The sequence below is a fragment of the Thalassophryne amazonica genome, chromosome 18 (genome assembly GCF_902500255.1).
Source record: "Thalassophryne amazonica chromosome 18, fThaAma1.1, whole genome shotgun sequence".
NCBI lineage: Eukaryota > Metazoa > Chordata > Actinopteri > Batrachoidiformes > Batrachoididae > Thalassophryne > Thalassophryne amazonica.
In genome coordinates, this window is record NC_047120.1 from 56,713,692 (window position 1) to 56,736,631 (window position 22,940).

The following is a 22,940-nucleotide window of genomic DNA, read 5'->3' on the forward strand; positions in this document are numbered from 1 at the left end:
TCACTGCAGTTTATTGTCTGGAATAGTCCCACATTGCATTTCAGAGCTTCTAAAATTAAAACATTTTTGTGCAGGTAGTGTTGGGGGGTAATTTTGAGTGTCAGCTTTTTTTGTTTTCACAACTTTCATCCCTGAATATGGCAATCGTAAGTCACTTTTGTGCGGATTAAAGTCACTAACTGGGACTCCTTGATGCAAGAAAGAATCGAGAATCCTCCGTTCTGTTCACACAGCTCCAAACGCTGCGCTGCTCTCTGCCGAGTCAAGTTAGAATGGTCAAGTCTAGTCGGAATTAATAACTTCAAAGCGAAATGCCGTTTAAATCAAATGACACCTCTTTCCAAAGGTTGTAACACAAACAAACTGCAATCAATCAAAATGTTTTTTTTTCCTCCCAAAACGAGACGTCCTGCGCTGACGTGCAGCAGCCGGCTGAGCTCAGCTCAGAGGTATGGAGAGACATTCATGCCAAAATGCCTGAAAGGAAATGCTTTTGCCAAAACCTACAGATTTTATTTATGTCCAGAGATCAAGGATCCAGTGACCAATTTAAAATGTTGTTAACATAGAAAACTTGTAAAGCCTACTTTTAGTACACAGAAAATTCACAAGACGTATCGATAAGGAATCGGATCGATAAGCGGAATCGATAATGGCATCGATATCGATAAAATCTTATCAATACCCATCCCTACTTATGTGTAGAAAGTTCTCCAGATTCTCTGAATCTTATGATTATATTAAGGACTGTAGATGATGGAATCCCTAAATTCCTTGCAATTCAACATTGAGAAACATTGTTCTTAAACTGTTGGACTATTTTTTCATGCAGTTGTTCACAAAGTGGTGATCCTCACCCCATCTTTGCTTGTGAACGGTTGAGCCTTTTGGGGATGCTCCTTTTATACCCAATCATGACACTCAACTGTTTCCAATAAGGTGTTCTTAGAGCATTCATCATCTTTCCCAGTCTTTTGTTGCCCCGTCCCAACTTTTTTGAAACGTGTTGCAGGCATCTATTTCAAAAAGAGCAAATATTTGCAGAAAAACATAAATGTCTATTAGTTTGAACATTAAATATCTTGTCTTTGTGGTGTATTCAATTGAATATAGGTTGAAAAGGATTTGCAAATCATTGTATTCTGTTTTTATTTACATTTCACACAACATCCCAACTTCATTGGAATTGGGGCTGTATAAAAAATAAAAAGTCTTTCTTGACCTCATATTTAACTTGACAGCACTGTAATGGTAAAACATACAATTTGTAATCTGCATTGTTTCTAAATGTAACAATTAGATTTTTTCTACCATTTTGTAACGTTTACTAGTAGTAGCACTAGTAGTAGTAGTAGTATGAAAAAATGTCTTCAAAAGTGTTGCATCCCTCCCCAATGCCTCCTTTCCATCTGGATTTGCCCCTGGTTTGCAGTGTGAGCAGGAAGAATGGATAGCATGTATTTATGCAGAAAGCATTACCAGATAGACAGGTAAGAAAGTTTTATCTGCGTTTTTATGTCATGTCGTCCACAGAAAAAGACTTTAGGCACATTTGGGTGGATACAAGTGTTAGTATTTGCTGTTAACACGGAGTGGGTCTTCGGCTGTTTTTAGCAAGGACACTGACAGAGCGGCACAGAGTTTTAAAGGAAAAAATGTCTTTGTAAAGCACAGTGCAGGTGTGCTGCAGTCACCGTGCTTTGAGAAATGACTGTTTTTTCAGCTCAGAGCTGCTGCACAAAACAGCAGATAAACAGCTCACAGCACCAAACGCTAAATGTGGACGAAGTGAGCAGCTCAGCCGAATCCCCGACCTCCCCCTGCCCACAGGCCAGTTTTAATGCTGCGATTGACCCACAATACAAAAATAATTGTAACGCACAGTGACTTGGAGAAGTAACTTTAATCTGATTTCTGATTTGGAAATATTAACATGTTAGATTATTCGTTACTGAAAAAAGTGGTCAAATTAGAGTAACGCATTACTAAGTAGCTAACGCATTACCAAATAATTCGCATACATGTCAGCCTATACAGATTGTCCGTAAATTATATGGATTTTTCCGAGTTTGAGTCATACGGACGTACAAATAAAGTCTTACAGATATTCAGGGTTTGGTCTGCAGCAGCTCTGTAATCAACCGTTTCTGCAGTGCGACTCCACTTTGAAGCGTGAACCAATGAAGCAATGCTTCGATCCACTAGTTCGTTGGTTCTTTGAGTCGCTGCTTTTCAGAAACGGCAAGTCCGCTTCTTAACCCCTCTCAAAGCCATTAAAATATTGTGAGTCACTTTTGTGTGGATTAAAGTCACTAACTGGGACTCTTGTCTTGTTGCAGTCAAGAAACGAGAATCGTCCTCCGTTCCATTGGCACAGCTCCAAACGCTGCACGGCTCTCTGCCAAGACAGAGTCCTGTCAGAATTAATAACTTCAAAACGAATTTCCGCTTTAAATAAAATGACACCTCTTTAAAATGTTGTATTACAGACAAGAAACTACAATCAACTAAAACATTTTTTTTCCTCCCATAATGAGACGTGCTGTATTTTTTATGAATTACATCCTGACGTGCTGCACAGTGAGCTGTAAGAGCTCAGCTCAGATGTATGGAAAGACATTCATGCCAATAATGTCTGAAAACAAATGCTTTTGAGAAAAACTACTGATTTTGTTTATTCCTATTTATGTCCAGAGATCAAGAATCCACCATGTAGACTTTATTATGTCCAAAGTTTAAGGATCCAGTGACCAATTTCATATTTATTTACTTTAAGATTCAAAATGTTGTTCAGTTTCAATTCAGTTTCAATTTAATCGGCTTATAAAGTCCTAAATCACAACAAAAGCCATCTCAAGGCACCTCACATACAACAGTTCAACATAAACAATTAAAATAAATAAATAAAAATTTAAAAAAAATCAAATACATAATTAAAAACAGAAGTAAAAGAATAAAACAGATAAAAAATAAAAACTATTCATTAGAAAAAGAATAAAAATAGGCTTTAAGTCTTGACTTAAAAATGTCCACGGACTCCAACTGCCTCACGGTCGCAGGAAGACCGTTCCACAGAGCAGGTGCACGATAAGAAAAAGCTCTTTGACCCGCTGACACAGAAAACCTGTTAAGCCTATTTTTAGTACACAAAAAATTCACAAGAGGTATTGATAAGGGAATCGATAAGGAATCGGATCGATAAGCGGAATCGATAATGGTATCTATCGATACCCATCCCTAATAAACACAGGGGCGAAGTCGAGGATCACCGACATGCCAGTCCGCAACATTGGCACTGGCGAGGCGATTTTCGATACACTTGATGAAGTTCTGAGGTATGTTTTATTTTGTTCATTATATTCGATTTATTTTTCATGATTTTATTAATGTATTTCCACTAGTGACACACAGTTATTGTTTCTGTAAAAAAAAAAAAAACTAAATTTGACACATTCAGTTCTATAAAATTCAGCTGGATGCATAAATACTAGATCTCTATTGTTTGAAATTCAGCTGTGGAGGAAATACTAATGATCCTGACTTTAATGTCATTGTGGCCAAGGGCGCAATTTGGAACTAGAAAATGGGGGGGACAAAGTGCGAGGCCTGCAGGGCCGAAGCCCATAGGCCGGGGGTCTGGGGGCTGCTTTAGGCCCCCAGAAGCCAACGGTTTCTAGATAAGCTCAGATGCATTCTGAGCATCCAGAACAGTAATTTTAATGTTTTGAGAAGACCATAAAGTGGACACCATTTGACTTATGCAATTTGAAACTGTGGATATTAGTACTTTGTTCTGAGAATAGCCAGCATTGATTTTATTAACATCCTGGTGTAAATAAGGTATCACCACATGTGTAGAACTCAAAAAGAATGACAGGTTGAGTTCTCATTTAAAAAACAACTGCAATGTGCTAAAATGGATTCATAAATATGAAAGAACAGGCTCTTAATAATTATTAACTATTGCATACTGTATTTTTTTTCTCAAGATTTGTTTTTGCATAAGTTTGAAAAAACAACAGATCATAAGTTTAGGATAAATTACTTATCATGAATTTAATTTTCGAAGTGGCACTAATGACAACACTCATACTGAACATAATTTTGCTTGCACAGACTGATTTTGGAGATCAAGCAATAATTGCAGATGGGCTTTCTGAGGTCCCAGATAGCTTTTCTGATTTCCTTTTCTAACTTTCAGAATGTAGTAAATCAGCATATGGTCCATTGATACTTGTGTAGACACTAGTCCCTAGAGACAAGTATTTTTGGTTTCAAATCTGGGCAAATGCAGTCCCAGAAAATTCCAAATGTGACAGACAAGAAACAGGTGTTGTAAACAAGTCAGTGCTGCTAAAAATACAAACTTGCAGAAACAAAGACACTATTCTGACATGGTTTGCACATAAGACTGGCATAGCATGTTTCAAGTACACACATATATGTCAGAAGGTAGGGGGACATACCATATTCTGTCCACCCTGGTTGAAAAGGTGGGGGAGACATGTTCCCCCTATCCTCCACCAAATTGCACCCATGATTGTGGCAACTCATAATTTGTGGACAAAAACCCAGTTATGTGATACCGCTATGCATGTATGTGTATGTGTGTACTGTAATAAAACTGATTTTGGTGCGATTTGGAGGTTATAAGGATGTTGTGTTGATTTTATGGATTTTCTCACTTGGTTATACAGGTGGACCCTCAAAGGGGTTGACATGTATGGACTTGTTACTGTCATCCCTGGTCACTACATGTATCATACATGTGTACAAATTATAGCCAGCCCTACCTGAACTTCCATCAGGCATTTGTCCCCCACGATCTGTCATGTGTTTTGTCAGACTCATCCACAAACTAACTGGTTATACACGTGCAAACGTTTGTAGTTTTTCCAAGTCCTCTGATGTACAGGGGCTAGGTGACAGTAATTCATATTTCTCTGTGTCCATGTACGTAACACTAGGCAGTGAAGTCTCACTCTCCGACCACATCGACGATGGCACTTTGTATGGATCTTCACCACCAATTCACATCATCTTAATCTCGTATTTTGACTGTGCTTCACTGCTTAGTCCATCTCGAAATCTCATGGCTGTCTCACCAAGTTTTGTGACGTTTTCATGCACTTTTGCCACCTGAGACTGGAACATGCACTTCCGCAATCTCTTGTTTACTCACCAATGGCTCGGGGATGGCTAAACATCTGGGTCATGCACATAATTCTGATGTCGGTGAAAACACTGTATTGAATACTGAAGAATCTTAAGTAGAACTTGGATACTTCTACTGGCCTGCTGTTGGGACAGATGAATATTATTGCCTGGATTGTCGTGAGTCTGTGTAACTTTACTAATAAATACTCAAACTGCTGTATTTCACAAAAAAGATAATTTTCCTCATGAAATTTCTTCAGTTTATTGCGTTAAAATGCAGAAGAATGCATTTCTGAGCATCTAGAACCCTTCAGGTTCCAGGCACCTATAGGTGGTCCTCGGACCCGCAGCCTCAGGGTTTACGTTTTGATTTCTTTGTCCCTGTCTTTGAACCATGGCCGCGGCCTCTCCTGATGTTCCTTCCCGATCGGATTCTGTGGTTGAAGCTCTGAAGCTTCAACTCGTAGCCGCTGTGAGGAAAGAGATTCTGGATATTTTTAAAAGTAAATTTCTGGAGACAGTTAATGTTGCTTTGGACGAAATCAGGCTTGATTTTCGAAGTTTGCAGATACAGTTAGCGAGCGACCAGGCTGCTGCTGAAGCTAATATGATAGCATTGGAAGGTACCGTGAAGGACGACGTCGCTGCCATGAAAACCAGAATTAAAACCCTCGCAGCTGATGTAGCCAAGTTAGAGGACAAATGTGAAGATTTGGATGCCAGATCAAGACGAAAAAATATTAGGATCGTGGGAGTACCAGAAGGCCCCGGCAGCAGCAGCACGGTTGCCGTGGCTGCCCTGCTGAAAGAAGCGTTCGCTCTGCGGAAGGAACCGGTTCTGGACCAGTCTCACCGGACCTTTCAACCCAAACCCAAGCCGGGTGCAGGACCGCGACCCATTGTGGCCACATTTCTTCACCACGGTGATTGTGTGGACATTTTGCGCCGTGCCAGAGAGCTCAGAGAGGTCAGCGTCGGGGATTTGACCATCGGTGTTTTTCCCGACCACACTGTGAAGGTTGATCGTGCCCGGGAAGCGTTCGGCGATGTCAGACGGCTTCTCCGGTCGGCTGAGGGCGTTCGGTACGGTCTGTTTTATCCAGCGCGGCTCCGCATCACTCACGACGGGATCGAGAAGGACTTTATTTCAGCTGAAGAAGCCAAAAATTACGCCGAGACATTGATCAACAGGTGACCTGATTGAACTTGTAGCTGTTATAGTTTTTCTAGTCATTTAATATTCATATTACTGTAATAATGTTATACGTAATTTGAACCAAATCTGTGATTTAAACATTACGGATCACTTCCGGTTTGTTTCCGAGTCAGATCAGTCGCCAGCGCCCCTATTGGCCGTTTTTTTTTGTTGTCGGTGAAAACGGTACAAATTATTTTATATTTATTTAACCAGGTATATCGCATTGAGATCGATACCTCTTTTACAAAGGAGACCTGGACAATTACAAAGTTTTCAATTCACCTAACCTGCATATCTTTAAATGTGGAAAGAAACTGGAGCACCCAGAGGAAACCCACACAAACCCGTGACCTTCTTGCTGTGAGCAAAGTCACCCCAATCCACCTATCCATGCTTATTTTATTTATTTTCTAATTAAGAATGACTAGTTTAAAGCTAGGGACCTACCAGTGCGATGTATACAACTGGACAGTGCTCCCTGCTTCTCCCATCACTGGGCTTTTTACTTCACAATCACATTCCCCTACCTTAAAACATCATCTCACGAACAATACTTGAATAAGAAAGCATATTATGCCACTGGTGTGCATAAATAATTTATTACATGAACATATCAGAATTGAAATATTGTGTTACTAGAGTGGGGTGACTTCACCTGGCCTAGGGTGACTTCACCTGGGGCAAGTTCGCAGTGGGGTGACTTCACTATGAACCGTTCCAGGACATGATACCTATCAGCTGGCTGATCAAAGCAAGTTAGAGACAAAACCAAACCAGCGTAGCCCAAGCGTGTTTTCACCGAGCGGCCAGTCACAGAAGTACAATAGAAGTACATCCTCACAAGATGCCCAAACCACCTCAGCTGGTTCCTTTCGATGTAAAGAAGCAGTGTCTCTACTCAGAGTTCTTCTTGGATAGTCAAGCTCCTCACCCTGTCCAGGAGTATAAGCCCAGTTACCCTACGGAGGAATCTCATTTCCGTTGCTTGTATCTACGATCTTATTCTTTAGGTCATTACCCAAAGTTCATGACAATAAGTGAGGAAAAGAGTGTAAATCAACTGGTAAATTGAGAGTATCGGCTTCTGGCTCAGCTCCTTTTTCACCACGATGGTACAGTACAGCGTCCATAAAAGATCAGACGATCTCACACCCCAAATTGCACCCACTGGTGAACAAGACCCCAAGATACTTAAATTGTTACACTTGGGGCAGTAAGTTTCTCTGATCCAGAGGGAACAAGCCACCCTTTTCCATCAGGGGACCACAGTCTCGGCTGTGGAGGTGCTGATTCTCATCCCAGTCGCTTCACACTCGGCCTCAAACCTGCTCAGTAAACATCGGCAGTTACTGCCTGATGAAGCCAAAAAAAAAACACATCATCCTCAAAAAGCAGAGATGCAACTCTGAGGTCACCAAATTAGACATCCTCTGGTCCCTGACTGCACCTTTAATTCCCATCCATGAACATCACCAACAGGATTGGTACCAAATAACAAGTCTGATGTAATGCCGAGAATGTGGACACCGCTCCTACTTTGGTTAAGCTGTATAAGGACCGGAATGCACTTAGCAGCAGATCCAGCACACCTTACAATTTGCGTGTGTGTGTGTGTGTGTGTGTGTGTATTTTTTGTTTCTGTTTAAGATATATTCTTATGGTATTTTAAAATTTGGGGTTTTTTTGTTTCTTTGTTTTTGTTTTTTTTCTCAACTACACCCCGTAGGTTCAAAGTAAAATATTTGTAAGTGAGGCCAACACACACTTGGCTGCTTAAGTATTTTATCAGCTGGACATGTGTTGAAGAATATGAACACACTGTTTTTATTTATATAAATGGGTGTATTTTATTATTATCATCATCTTTCTTTTTTGTCCTCTATTTATAAAGATGGGCGTGTTACAGAGGGCCTTAGCTGACCACGGTCTCCTTGTACATTTAAGTTTGTTATATTTTTGCACTGGTGGTTGCTGCAGGTTCAGTCTACAGAGTTGACCAGGTGCTTGGTTTATGTGGTGTGCTGATTTACAATCATTCATGATTTGTTCACAAGAAAATTCGCTATATTTTTACATCGGTATGTATGTGTTCTTTCCGGCCAGGATGAAGGTGGTCAATCTGAAACAAGCCATTCTGCAGGCATGGAAGGAGCGTTGGAGTGACTACCAGTGGGCAATCAACATCAAGAAAAACTTTGCTAAAGGAGCCACATGGGATTATCTTAATTTGGCAGGTTAGATGAAAGATGGTTTCGATTCTGAGCTTTCACATTTGTGATTCACCTGTTGTGTGAATTGTCTTGCTGTAAATACTGTTTGTTTCTTCTAGAAGCCCTAATGGAACAGGCTCTGATTGGTCCCTCTCCGAACCCTCTTATTCTGTCGTACCTGAAATATGCTATAAGTTCACAGGTAAAAGAAAAACAAAGGAGTGTAGCTGAGCAGTTTGTCAAACAGTGAATATGTTGCAAACTTAATGTTCTGTTTACCTAGATGGTGTCATATTCCAGCGTCCTCACAGCTATTAGCAAGGTAATTGTACGTTTAATGACAATCATGACAGTGTACCAGTTTCAAACTACAAGCTACAAGATTTCTCTTTTCTGGTAGTTTGACGGTTTTTCTCGGGAGCTGTGTGTTAAATCACTGCTGGAGATAATGGACATGTTCTGCCATCGCCTCAGGTATGTTAATTCATAGATTAAAACCATGTCTTACACCAGATTTTGTGGCGCAATAATTACATCTTTAATGGGGAAACTCTGGACGAGAGATCGAGGCTTAATATGTACAGAGGGAACAGTGAATAACGGGAAATACAACACAGAAATGTATCGTCAAAACTATAATAATAGTGTATAAAGTTGTGCAACAAGTGAACCCCTTGCAGTTTTGGGTTAATGTTTACTACCACAAACCAACAGAGGGCAGCAAAGGCTATCTGGACACCTGTGTCAGTTTGTCTTTACCACTGATCTCTATACAACCCCTGGCAAAAATTATGGAATCACCGGCCTCAGAGGATGTTCATTCAGTTGTTTAATTTTGTAGAAAAAAGCAGATCACAGACATGACACAAAACTAAAGTCATTTCAAATGGCAACTTTCTGGCTTTAAGAAACACTATAAGAAATCAAGAAAAAAAGATTGTGGCAGTCAGTAACGGTTACTTTTTTAGACCAAGCAGAGGAAAAAAATATGGAATCACTCAATTCTGAGGAAAAAATTATGGAATCACCCTGTAAATTTTCATCCCCCAAATTAACACCTGCATCAAATCAGATCTGCTCATTGACATTGACCCTATGCCATGACATTGACCCTATGTGTCTTTTTGCAAGGAATGTTTTTGCAGTTTTTGCTCTATGGCAAGATGCATTATCATCTTGAAAAATGATTTCATCATCCCCAAACATCCTTTCAATTGTCCAAAATATCAACATAAACTTGTGCATTTATTGATGATGTAATGACAGCCATCTCCCCAGTGCCTTTACCTGACATGCAGCCCCATATCATCAATGACTGTGGAAATTTACATGTTCTCTTCAGGCAGTCATCTTTATAAATCTCATTGGAAAGGCACCAAACAAAAGTTCCAGCATCATCACCTTGCCCAATGCAGATTCGAGATTCATCACTGAATATGACTTTCATCCACAGTCCACAATTGCTTTTCCTTAGCCCATTGTAACCTTGTTTTTTTCTGTTTAGGTGTTAATGATGCCTTTCGTTTAGTTTTTCTGTATGTAAATCCCATTTCCTTTAGGCGGTTTCTTACAGTTCGGTCACAGATGTTGACTCCAGTTTCCTCCCATTCGTTCCTCATTTGTTTTGTTGTACATTTTTCGATTTTTGAGACATATTGCTTTAAGTTTTCTGTCTTGACGCTTTGATGTCTTCCTTGGTCTACCAGTATGTTTGCCTTTAACAACCTTCCCATGTTGTTTGTATTTGGTCCAGAGTTTAGACACAGCTGACTGTGAACAACCAACATCTTTTGCAACATTGCGTGATGATTTACTCTCTTTTAAGAGTTTGATAATCCTCTCCTTTGTTTCAATTGACATCTCTCGTGTTGGAGCCATGATTCATGTCAGTCCACTTGGTGCAACAGCTCTCCAAGGTGTGTTCACTCCTTTTTAGATGCAGACTAATGAGCAGATCTGATATGATGCAGGTGTTAATTTGGGGGATGAAAATTTACAGGGTGATTCCATAATTTGTTCCTCAGAATTGAGTGATTCCATATTTTTTTCCTCTGCTTGGTCTAAAAAAAGTAACCGTTACTGACTGCCACAATCTTTTTTTCTTGATTTCTTATAGTGTTTCTTAAAGCCAGAAAGTTGCCATTTGAAATGACTTTAGTTTTGTGTCATGTCTGTGATCTGCTTTTTTTCTACAAAATTAAACAACTGAATGAACATCCTCCGAGGCCGGTGATTCCATAATTTTTGCCAGGGGTTGTATAATACTGGATAGCTCATTGGCCAATGTTTTTGAAGCAAACCGGCTGCCATATTACCACTCCCATGTTCCACTCCTGATGCTCTTTTCTTTTGATCTTTAATGAGGCACACGCAACTTTATTCTTTGTAATTTTGTTAAAAAATACCTTCATGTGCAGTTATAACCTCCGCAATCCGCCAGATCAAAATTTCACCTGTGAGTATGATTGAAATGGGAAATAATGAACAATAATTTGAAGAATTCTCTCCCTTATTCCACCATGTAGGCAAAGGTAATAATAATAAGTGGCTTATTAACACAACATGTGTAGCTACATGTTGTGTTTTGTGTTGGACGAACTATTTTGAGACATTTATTAGGTCTACTTGTGCATAGTTTTGGAGCTTTAGGCATTGTTGCTACAAGCTTTATTGCTTATATTAGGCTGAAGCTCATAGAGCTGTGTCTAATAAATGTTGTCATTGCAGGGAAAACTAACTCTCCTGTAGCTAGTTAAGTGGTTTTTTTATTGTTTTAGTGCAACTATTTTAAAAAATCCACAATTTCTGTATTATCCATCATGACTTTGGTTATCCATCCACTTTTGTTTATGATATGGTACCAATACACACACATACACACACACATATATATATATATATATATATATATATATAGCTGGATTAAGGAATGATAATTTTTAGAATTGAGTATTTGTCCCAGTGAGATATGAGTAATTGAGAATAGAAGGGAAGACAGTGTCAAAATAATAAAAGAAAGAAAATAAATCATATAGCTAATCATGGCAGGCATAGATTAGGAGGGATCAGTCTTACATTATCCAAAGACCAAAAATAAGTAAAGGAGAGAATCATCTCAGTTATTACTTGAAATTGTTAACGTTCTAATAAGGCCGGGTTCACACGGCAGGATAATTAGGCCGATATTGGACCCGATCTTCCCCTTCCGACAATCTTAAGGACGCCCCAACAATCGTGATGATGCTAAAGATAATCTTATCAGATATTCCTCCTGTGTGTAGTGTGTTAAGAGCGCTCTGATCTGCTCAGAAGGACATCAGGGGCGCTCCGATTGCAAATCGGGGATATTCAACATGTTAGATTTTTTTTGGCCCGATATCGCAGCGTGTGTTGTCCTCCGACCACAAACAAGCACGCAGCCTGCTGAATGTGACGTGTAGCCAATCACAAAGTGAGGTGACGGACGTACGGAGCAGAAAATAAAATCAAAACAGCTGTTCTGACTTACCAGAAAGTCCAGTGGTCACGCTGTCTCCACTCCTTTAAAGAACGTTTTTTCTTTTTGTATTGTTTTTTTTCCCTTTTTTAAATAGTCCACAAGTATCTCCGTTTGTTTACTCTGAAGTCACGTTTAATCTCGAGTGATTTTGCGAGATTTCCTGTCTGAGCTGTGAAATCTGTTTGTGTGTGGTGTTGTTGTCCTTACCGTGTGGCTGAACACCGCACACTGTACGACCAAACCTGTTAGAGCTATAATTTTTTTTTTTTTTTTTTTATCTTCACGTGTGTGGTCTCTCAGGTTTTGGAAAAGGTTTTGGAAACCTAAAGATAATTTTAAAATCCTGTCGTGTGAACAAGGCTTAAGCTGACCGCGTAAGTTGGGAGTGGCAAGATGGCTGCCACTTTGCTTCAGCGGATTGTACAGAGTGTGTGGGCCAATGAGCGATCAAGTAATATATACAGATCAGCGGTCTTTGCACAGAATAAAGCAAAAAGTAGAGATTTTTGTGATGCTTTGTGTAAAGGTCATCTTTGGGTCAAAGAAGAGTTGCTTTAACTTTTGGGCTTATGCAGATCTGATTCAAAACTGCTTATCATTTTTTTTTCAGTTTTCAAGAACAAGCTTTATGTCATAATGAAAGTGTATACAAGAGCCATTTAAAGATTAGCGCCTGAGTTAGCAAACATTTGCATGTGTTAAAATGTGCACAAACACAGTAGGACTTGTAAAAAATGTGCATGCTGATGTACTAACTTGCCCTGAGGATTGTGTCTTTTCAAATGCACAAAGTAGCACATAATGTCAATTTAGCACATTTGCCTTTATGAATATGCAGTTTGGGGCTTGTTCACTTAAATGTGCAAAATTGTGGGAGTGGTCATGCAAATAGGTAAAGTTTGCGCCAATGCTACTACACTGCTGCTTCCGGGTATGCGCACTGACACATGCAATCCCCCTATTGCACAGTCGGTTTTAGCAAATTACCCGGAAAATGAATTCGACCCCAACATTCAAAAGTTTGGATTCACCACACAGCTTAGCACTCTTGATCAGAGGTCTTATTAAGTCAGGTTCTTAGTGGTTCAGGTTTTGGGGTGATAACTGCCCTGATAGACGTGTGTCCCCTCTGGGTGCACAGAGTTCACTATATTCCCTTTTGGGCTTATCGTCATTGAAGAAACTTTTTTTTTTTTTTACTGCTTTAACAGACTTGAGTTTTATCATATATTTATTGACGTGTTGCTCGTTCTTATCTATAATTGTGAAGCTGTTACGGGAAAGCAGAGGAGTGCATCGCGCTGTGCCGGGCTCTTATGGGCGTAGTGGTGTGGCTGCTGCAGGGTTGTGCCTGGTACTGTGACAAGCTGAGGGAAATGGATTCATCAGCCAGTACTGAGGTCAGCCTGAGAGCCTGCCAGGAGAGGCTCCACATTCTGCTGAGCAGCACAAAGAACAGAGCTCTGATCCACATTGCTCGGCTGGAAGAACAAGGTGTTGAAACTCTGTGCGTCTTAACTCATGCATATCATGATACTCAGGATTGTCCATGTTGCGAGATTCAATAATATTCTCCCACAGGTTTCTGGAGCAATGTGGAGCAAGCAGTGCTGAAAGTGACGGACAGTCTCGCCAGTGTACCCAGTCAGTCACTGAGGACAAATGTGCAGGAGAGTTTATCGCTGGTGAAGAGGTGATGGTTGATATGAGACTCACACTGAGCCTAGCGTTGTGTTCATTCACAGAATATCATTAACCTGGACTTTTTGCTTCAGTATTCCACTGATGCTGTCAGTGCAATCCGACCCTCCTGTTCATGCCTCCTTCCCATCAGTCCATGCTTTCATCATGGTGGAAGGGACGATGAATTTGACAGCGGAGACGCAGCCGCTGGTGGAACAGTTGATGATGATCAAGAGAATGCAGGCGAGTGTTGGTTGCAGGAACCTTAATACAGACTCACGTCCACAGTTACTATTTGATGAGGAAAGAAGAAGACATTTATGTCTAAAAATATGGTCAACTGTACAAAGCAGTGGTATTTTATTCACAGGTGATTGTGTAAAATGTGTCACAATATCTAAAGAACGTCTCATTGGATTGAAACCATTTCTTGGTGTTCTTGGGAGGTTAAAGAAAGTGTCCATTTGAAAATGGGGGTCAGTACACCAAATGCAGGTGTAAAGTGGCAATCTTTCGTGGTACAAATGTACCGCTTATTATCTTTACAGCACTATTCAGGTGGTACTGAGTCTCTCAAAACCTCAAAAGATGGCATGAAATCTAGGCTATAATCTCTTGTATCTGATGACAAACTGTGTGTGGTAAAATGGTATTTATATTCTGCAGAGAGTTCCTACTCCGCTTTTTGTCCTGGAGATCTGGAAGGCCTGCTTCACAGGTCTCATTGAGTCACCAGAGGGCACAGAGGAACTCAAATGGACTGCCTTCACATTCCTTAAGGTAAGCTTTATCGCAAAGAAGAGATCAGGCCAGCTATCAGGTAATTTGATGATCCGTTTTTCATTCTTGCTATTCGGTGTGACTTCTGATTGTCTGGCATACTTTCTGCTGAAATGTTAAGTTCTGCTGTCCATATTTCTATTCTTATCAAGTTTCTTTTGATATGTTATTCTCCCGGCTGTTTCTGTATTATTGTCCCTCACAAAGTACAAACTCAAACTATTCCGCACTGTTAAATTTATTCAAAGTCACAATGAAACTCAGGCCCGGTTTCTGAAGAACATCTCTCACGCATGAGATCCGCCCATTCAGAACCAAGAACAATGGGTACAAGCAGATTTATAAAACACTCCATGGGTGTAATAAAATCCTTCCCTTATTGGTCCCCATGGGCATTTGAAGGAGGCCCCACCCCCTGCCACTGACCTGCACGATAACAGGACGTTTGTGATTTATAATGTAATCTGAATCTCTTTGTCCCGAGTAGTGAAACCGTTTAAATCTAGTTAGACATGCACATTCCAACAGATAACAGAAAAGAATATGAAACTAAGAACACAATCCTAAGTAAAATAATTGCTTTAATACCAAAACAAATAAAGAAATCAATTAAACACACAAATATATATAATATGCAGAAAGCATTAAGTGCAAGTGATTATTCAAATGTCTTTGGTGCAGTGATATTAGCAGAGCCAGTCAGTTGGTGGGGGATGCTGCAATATTAGGTTAAGTTGACATGTCATTTTTGGAAATGGGGATTTTTTTTTGCTGTTAGGTTCTTTTATCACAGTGCGTGATCTCCAAAAGAATTGGACAGGAAACAGACTTCAGAGTTTAGATGTTGTATTGTAAAAGTTCTGACACTGATACAGTCAGTCATCTCAGTGCTGGGATATTGACCAGATCACATGCAAATACCTGAAACAAGGAACCTCGATTTCCTTTGTCCTCTAACTTTTATTCGTGTGTATAAGCCACTCCCATGTGGGTGGTCTTTAGTCTGTCTTGAATCAGTGTCTATGTGAGTTGGCTGCGAAGTGAGGTGAAGTAGGCGGGCATCTGTTTGCGTTGCGTTCAAGGTTGTTATGTAAAAATCTTATTGTGTGTATGTCTGCAATATAGTGTAGTGTCACGGAATGAAAACAGAGTGTTCCATCATGCTGATTCTTTTCCAAATAGATGTGACTATTTTGGTTTTATCAGTTAAACATCTATAAAAAGATCAGATAGTTTTATCAATTAGACAGCTGTAAAAAGATCAGATAATTTTACCAAATACAAGGACATTTTGTGTGTCAGCCATTTTGAAAAGCAGTTAGGTTAAGATCAGATAGTTATAAGGACATTTTGGATGTGCGACAGCCATTTTGTGTTATGCATCATGGAACACTCTTACACTGCCTTCAGTTTAAAAAAAACAAAAAACAAACCTTCATCCACATGAAAACAAAAGACATATCGTAAAACACTGCCAGAGCAACAGGTGGCGATGATGTGTGGACTTAACTTCAGTCAAAGTTAACTCTTTTAGCTTTTAGCACCATTTTAATATAATGCTGAGAAACTTCCGGTATGGCGTTAACAGACTAGCTGTGTAATCATCTCTCTCTGCTCCACTATTCAGTTTTTTGCCTTGCACTTTTTGCTTGGAATCCCAGTTTTATTTTTATTTGTTGTATTTATCACTTTCTGATAACCTGCAAAATATCCAAGTCTAAAAGTGAGTCCGAATGAGACCGAGTAACTTTGCTGCTAAAACACATAGAAAAAGCTAAGTTTCCCAAAATACCTGTGTACATGTGAACTAGGCTCCAGTGTTTTTATACTGTTGTTAGGTTTGTTGCTGTTTAGAGTGTGTACCATGTATTTATTACCTTTGGCTCTGTGATATTGTACTGTTCATTTTCTTAGATCCCGCAAGTTCTGCTCAGACTAAAGAAATACCCTCAGGGAGACAAAGGGCAGGTAAAACTGCAGCCTTTCATATACCTGCTGTGTGTTTAACACATCACACGATAAAACACACTCTAACATTAGCAAACGTGCTTTTTAGGACTTCATGGAGGATGTAAACGTTGCATTTCAATACTTATTGAAGCTCACACCGCTACTAGACAAAGCAGATCAAAGATGCAAGTAAGTGCGCCAAAAATGTGCTGTTGTGCTTCCTGCAGTATGATTGTGTGACATACCATCGAAAGCTGTTTACAATCCTCATGGTGATTATGGTGTCTTGTCTCTCGTCTTTCCAAAGCTGCGACTGTCTCGGCATGCTGCTGCAGGAATGCCACAAGCTTGGCTTGCTGTCTGAACCCAACACAAATATTCTCACTGCCAAACGGTACAGACAACACTGATACAAGCCTGGTTATGGTTGATTTATTTTAATTGGTGTCATTTACTGATTTTTTTTTTTTGCTTCTTTGTTTGTTTCCTCTGTCTGTCCATCTCTCGCTTGCTCTCTTTTAAGGAATGAGGACAGGGAGTTTGCTCCGCGGTTAAAAACAGCAGAAAATGCCAACATCCAGCCCAACCCAGGTCTGATCCTTAGAGCTGAACCCACCGTCACCAATATCCTCAAGGTAGAGTCTCTTAATCTGTGTGACCTTTAACTGCGTTGAAGCAATTTATGCATAAATTATATTTTTAAAAGGAAAAGGCTTATTATTTCTCCTGCACATCGGACAAAGGAGCAGTTTATTTTGTGCAAGCTGATAGAAAATCATTTATATTTTCAGGAAATTGATTCAAATTGAAGCAACCTCAGGTTCAACAGTGATGATTAAAACACACAAATATTTATGTGAGCAGGATTTTATTTCAAGTTAGATATTTTTCTAAAAGGTTATTTCAGGAACACAGTAAGATGGCTTCTTGGATTAATGTTTGTGATTTTTGCAAAATATGTAAACTCTAACCCAAACTGTCTAAAGGTGTGGAACTGTTGGACGAACTCTGGGAAAATAAATCATTGCATTTGGCACTGTTGACCCAAGTGAAACATAAAAAAGAAGTGCAGAGTCTTCATTTGCCTTTTTAAAAAGTGATTATTATGTTCTACAGAGCTCTTTTGTCACTTTGGTTACCATTATTTGACATATTGTTTATGCCTGTATAGCATGTTTGTTTTATGGCTAAACTATAGGTAGTGATGCCATCAGTCAAATCTTCTGGTAGTCAAACTGCAGAGGAGGACTTTAAAATTTAAAGACCTCCCAGTAGTGATATGAATGCGAAGCAAGCAATCTGTGTATGGATTCTGTCTTGCGTTTGTTGTATTTTTTGGGGTGGTCACATGGGTGACATCTTCGTAAAAATGTTGTGCTTGGTTTCATTTAGTTCTGGACAGCATAAGCTTTTAGTGTCTTCAGACTTGTCTGGTTTAATTGGGTTAACCTGAGCCAAAACGTCCAGGAATTCATCCCCGTATTGAGTGACTGATGTTGTGCTGTTAACACTTGTCCTGATCACTAAGGATCAGACCTTTGAGCACAAATACAGAAGATTATAGATGACAGATGGAAAGTTAAAACTGTTTGGGCTGCAACCATTTTAGAGAGTAAATCAAAGTTAACCTTCGACACAAACTCTGTGGCACAGCATAAGGTGACACTGGAAGATAAGTATTTATTAAAATGGAGTTTTTACTTCTGTCATCAAAGTTGTTTTTGCCTCTGTTTGTTTGTGAACAGCCTGGAACCCACAATTTGTCAAATGTTATGAAATTTTTACACAGGATTTATATCCTGATGGGCAAGAACTGATTCAGTGTTCAAGGTCAAAGGTCAGAGTCAGGAAAAATATTGGAAAAATCCCTGACCTTTAACATTGAAGGAACTGTCAAAAAACATCAAATTGTTTTCATATTTGAGAGCGTTGTGGAAGATGTTATGTTTTATCAACTGACAATGTTTGATCTGGATTACAAATTTTGTGGCCATTGAAAGCCCAATTTAATATATATTTTACTTTATCTTAATCAAACGTGCCTCAATCACACTCATATTTGAAAGTGATGTGCAGACGGGCAGACACTGTCACCTGACAAAGTTTGATCTGGATCAGATCCGGATTTTGGGTTTTGTGGACATTTGAATTTAATACTCAAAAGCCCATTTGGTGTACATTTTGCACTATATCTTAAACAAAAGTGCCTCAGTCACTCTCATTTGTGACAGTGAGGTGCACACTGGCACTCTCAATGAATAGACTTAAGACTTGATCCGTATTGCGGATTTAGCAGAGATTTGATTTTAAAATTGAAAAGCCCTTTTGATCTATATTTTGTTTTATATTTTGGCTTATGAAAAGTCACATCTATCAGGACTTTGACCTTGACAATTTTTTCCAAGGTGAAAATGTGTGGAATTGGAAACTAGTGTTGGTGGAGTTTTGCACTCTACAAGCGCATTACCCTAGTTTACTAAATTAATCCTAACTATCCTCCAGGATTTTGGCAAAATGATATGAAATTTCACAGAATCTTATTTTACTGACACACAAAAAATGGGTAGGGTATTATCAGTTCTTTAATTTGAGATGTTTGTACATTGTTGTAATGTACTTTTTGGTGTTGGGATTTATGCTTTTAATATTTGAGTTGTTGTGTTTATTCGTGCTTTGATCCCTAGGAACATAATTTGTGTTGTGTGTGTTTCTTTTAACTTGCAAGAAGAGGATTACAAATTAATAACAGCTCCTAAAATGATAGATTAGTTAAAATTGTGTTATTTCAAAACATTTGCTCTGAGGAAAAACTTTTTTTTTTTTTTGATGAGCAAAAAAGCATCATTGAGCACTAATGATGCTCCAACAGCAGAGCAAAGTTTCCATGAGTTAAATATTGCAGCAGTAAATGATTGCACCAAGAAATAATAATCTAACTTTTCTCCTCATTATTTTAGACAGTAGATGCTGACCATTCCAAGTCCCCTGAGGGCCTTTTAGGCGTGCTGGGACACATGCTGTCTGGGAAGAGCCTGGATTTGCTCCTGGCTGCAGCAGCTGCGACTGGGAAACTTAAATCATTCGCTCGAAAGTTCATTAAGTGAGTCATTGAGGATTGATACAAAAATAATATTTAACATTAGACAGCTGTGTATTTTAAAAGAGAACTCTGTTTTTCAACCTGGGCCCTTTGGTAGAGGTGTATGGGGTGATTCCCCCCACCCCCCACCCAAACTGGGGTTAGCAAATTAATTGGTGCATTGTTGATTTAGAGTGCAACCACCAGCCTGGGCTGACTGGCCAATTAATGTTATTTGACAGGGTGATCAGACACACTCTGGGAAAACTGGTACTTGTTGTGACTGAACAAGCGCAGAATGTTGTTGGCACAGACTGGTTCCCTGCGGAGGTAAAGGTGCACATTTACCTCACTAAATATAACATTTTAAGATGACTGATTATATAGTTAGCTGCTTACCTTAGCATCTTAAGCCACATTGACACTTGCACAAATTTGATCCCCGCACTGGCACGCAATCTGACGTGCTACAGATATTATCGGCGGATATAAGCCCTTTTCGAAGTATTCACTATCGGCCAAAATTTTGCCGATAGAACACCAATAATTTCTCATAAACAGAACAGTTACTGAAATAATGTTTGTGTCGGTAATGTAAAATGTCTTTGCCCCGTTTGTCCAGTAGATGGAGCTCTGACTCCATTCAACTGAGAGCTGCTTACATTCATTCATTCATTCATTCATCTTCTACCGCTTAGTCCAGTTAAGGGTTGCGGGGGGCTGGAGCTTATCCCAGCAGTCATAGGGCGCAAGGCGGGGTACACCCAGGACAGGACGCCAGTCTATCGCAGGGCCACAAACAGACAAGCAAACACTTAAATGTGTTCAGCACCGGCCCCATACAAGTAAGTTTATAAGGATCTATATCCTTATCCTGAACCTATATCTAAGTTGCAGCAACAAGAGGTACAAGATCAGATGTGTTTCACAACTCTTTTTAAGGATATGCGTTTGCTAATGTCACAAAGGTTTAATTCTTGATTGCATTTTTTGAACTTGAAAATTCTTCTCTGTTATAAAGTTAATCAATATGAGGACAAAGCTTCAGCTTTTAGCTCATACCTTTTTTGTTAAGGGTCCAAAAAAGAAAATTTTATTCATTTAAAAAAAAAATATATATATATATACATATACATATATATATATATATGTATACGTATACATATATATATATATATGTATACGTATACATATATATATATGTATATATATATATGTATACGTATACATATATATATATGTATACGTATACATATGTATATATATATGTATACGTATACATATGTATATATATATGTATACGTATACATATGTATATATATATGTATACGTATACATATGTATATATATATGTATACGTATACATATGTATATATATATGTATACGTATATATATGTATATATATATGTATACGTATATATATGTATATATATATGTATACGTATACATATATGTATATATATATGTATACGTATACATGTATACGTACACGTATACGTATACATGTATACGTATACGTGTATACACGTGTATACGTATACGTGTATACACGTGTATACGTATACGTGTATACACGTGTATACACGTGTATACACGTGTATACGTGTATACACGTGTATACGTGTATATCGGCTGATTTATCGGCTATCGGCAAATCAGCCGATTTATCGATTATCGGCATTTTTTTCATCCAAATATCGTTAGCGGCATTGGCCTCAAAAAATCCATATCGGTCGGGCTCTACTACAGAGTAAACTCCTTGTGAACTGTTCGTGAGCTGTGTGTGCTTGCAAGTGCACAAAGAAAATGTAGAAATGTTCAAAGTCTCTGGCACGCATTAATTTTGTGAACTTGACGTGAACATTGCACAATCTATTCAAAAACACTGTGTTTCTGCGAGTCAGTGTGTCTCATTGCCGCAGCGCATCTGAACTATGACGAGATGTTATATCCACAATAAACGTAATTTGACAGACTCATGAGAAGGAATGAAAATGCAACTGTTTTACCAAGCCATTACAATATAAATGTTATAAATAATTACCTTTGAGATGATTCCAAATGCGTTATCCACCTCATGAAGTTCACGAGAGAAGCAGCAGCTGCAGGGAATTCCTCTGTGATTCTGGGAACGATTAGAGATGGTTTCATCAGCCAAGTTCCGAGAGCAAATGCGTAATCTGTTACAAAATAATTATTTTATATAACGCGGCATCAAACGGGACAAAGCACGGCATCCGGTGGGACAAAGCGGGTCACATTGGCATGACAAATTGCGCGGTAGTGCAGGAATTAAATTTGTGCAAGTGTCATGATGCCTTTAGCTGCCATTTGGTCCTGCTGTCTTGTAAATGTCTTACAGAATAAACTGCACGATCGTCATCTTAAAGTTAAAGTGTTTGCACTCTGAATCAATAATGCGTTGATTTAATTCATTTTTGTCCCGAGTGAAAAGATAAGACCATCTAATAATAGAGCCTAGGTTGAAAAATGTTTAAAGTTTGTCAGAAGTGGAATTTTGACACTGTGCTTTATTTCTGTCTGACAGGCTTAATGAGTTTCCCAAAAACATCAGTGGCGAAGGATGTAAGTCCAGACACGAGAGAGATGTGCTCCAAAATGTACATTTTATTTGTTTATTTACATATTTATGAAATCAGACTGACGCGTATAATTTTTCCTCAGCTAAGCCTGCATCAGTACGTGCGCTGCTCTTTGACATCTCCTTCCTCATGCTCTGTTACATGGTGCAGACATACGGTTCTGAAGTAAGTCCACACCACTGCTCAGCGGCGCACTGTTTGCATGTACTTTATTTATTCTGTAGCTTGACATCTATTTAAGCTGCTTGTTCAGCGTAAGGCCACAAGATGTCCACAGAGGGCCACGTAGCATCTCACACTCTTGATTAGGATTGGCACTCACATGTCATCACTGGTCACATTAGTTTTAATTTCTTGGCTGTTTGTGTTGTTTCCACTCTCTCCAGGTGATCCTGTCAGACCCCAGCACTTCGGCAGAGGCGCCCTTTTTTGAAACGTGGCTGCAGACGTGCATGCCAGAGGAGGGAAAAACTCTGAATCCAGATCACCCCTGCTTCAGGCCTGAGCCTGGCAAAGTGGAGAGCCTGGTGACCCTGCTGAACAACTCTTCAGAGCTGAAGCTAGTGTGAGCTACAAATGAGATTTTGTTGTACCCACTTGAGTCCATGTGGCACAGATTTATTCCCATGACAAATTTACTAAGAGCGCCACATCTGGTTGTAAAGTCATTGCTGCACATGTGCGACGCGTCCGGCCAGAGGAAAATAAAACACAGAAATACAATAGCCGCAGTCAAGAGATGAATCGAAGAGTTTTAGAAGTACACTCAACAAAAATATA

At 39.3% G+C, this 22,940-nt stretch overlaps 1 protein-coding gene across 1 annotated transcript in view; it reads left to right on the forward strand.

Moving 5' to 3' along the window:
• Positions 1–5,580: 5,580 nt before the first annotated feature.
• The window catches only part of med24 (mediator complex subunit 24), a 39,765-nt gene continuing 22,405 nt past the window's right edge, over positions 5,581–22,940 (forward strand). Inside the window, exons 1-17 of the mRNA XM_034193916.1 lie at positions 5,581–6,348; positions 8,459–8,589; positions 8,685–8,767; positions 8,849–8,887; positions 8,966–9,039; positions 13,335–13,558; positions 13,646–13,757; positions 13,840–13,990; positions 14,414–14,527; positions 16,442–16,495; positions 16,584–16,666; positions 16,785–16,871; positions 17,001–17,112; positions 19,435–19,577; positions 22,106–22,143; positions 22,243–22,325; positions 22,547–22,725. Coding sequence (XP_034049807.1) covers positions 5,765–6,348; positions 8,459–8,589; positions 8,685–8,767; positions 8,849–8,887; positions 8,966–9,039; positions 13,335–13,558; positions 13,646–13,757; positions 13,840–13,990; positions 14,414–14,527; positions 16,442–16,495; positions 16,584–16,666; positions 16,785–16,871; positions 17,001–17,112; positions 19,435–19,577; positions 22,106–22,143; positions 22,243–22,325; positions 22,547–22,725 — 2,291 coding nt within the window. The 5' untranslated portion in view covers positions 5,581–5,764. The remainder of the gene's footprint in view (positions 6,349–8,458; positions 8,590–8,684; positions 8,768–8,848; positions 8,888–8,965; positions 9,040–13,334; positions 13,559–13,645; positions 13,758–13,839; positions 13,991–14,413; positions 14,528–16,441; positions 16,496–16,583; positions 16,667–16,784; positions 16,872–17,000; positions 17,113–19,434; positions 19,578–22,105; positions 22,144–22,242; positions 22,326–22,546; positions 22,726–22,940) is intronic.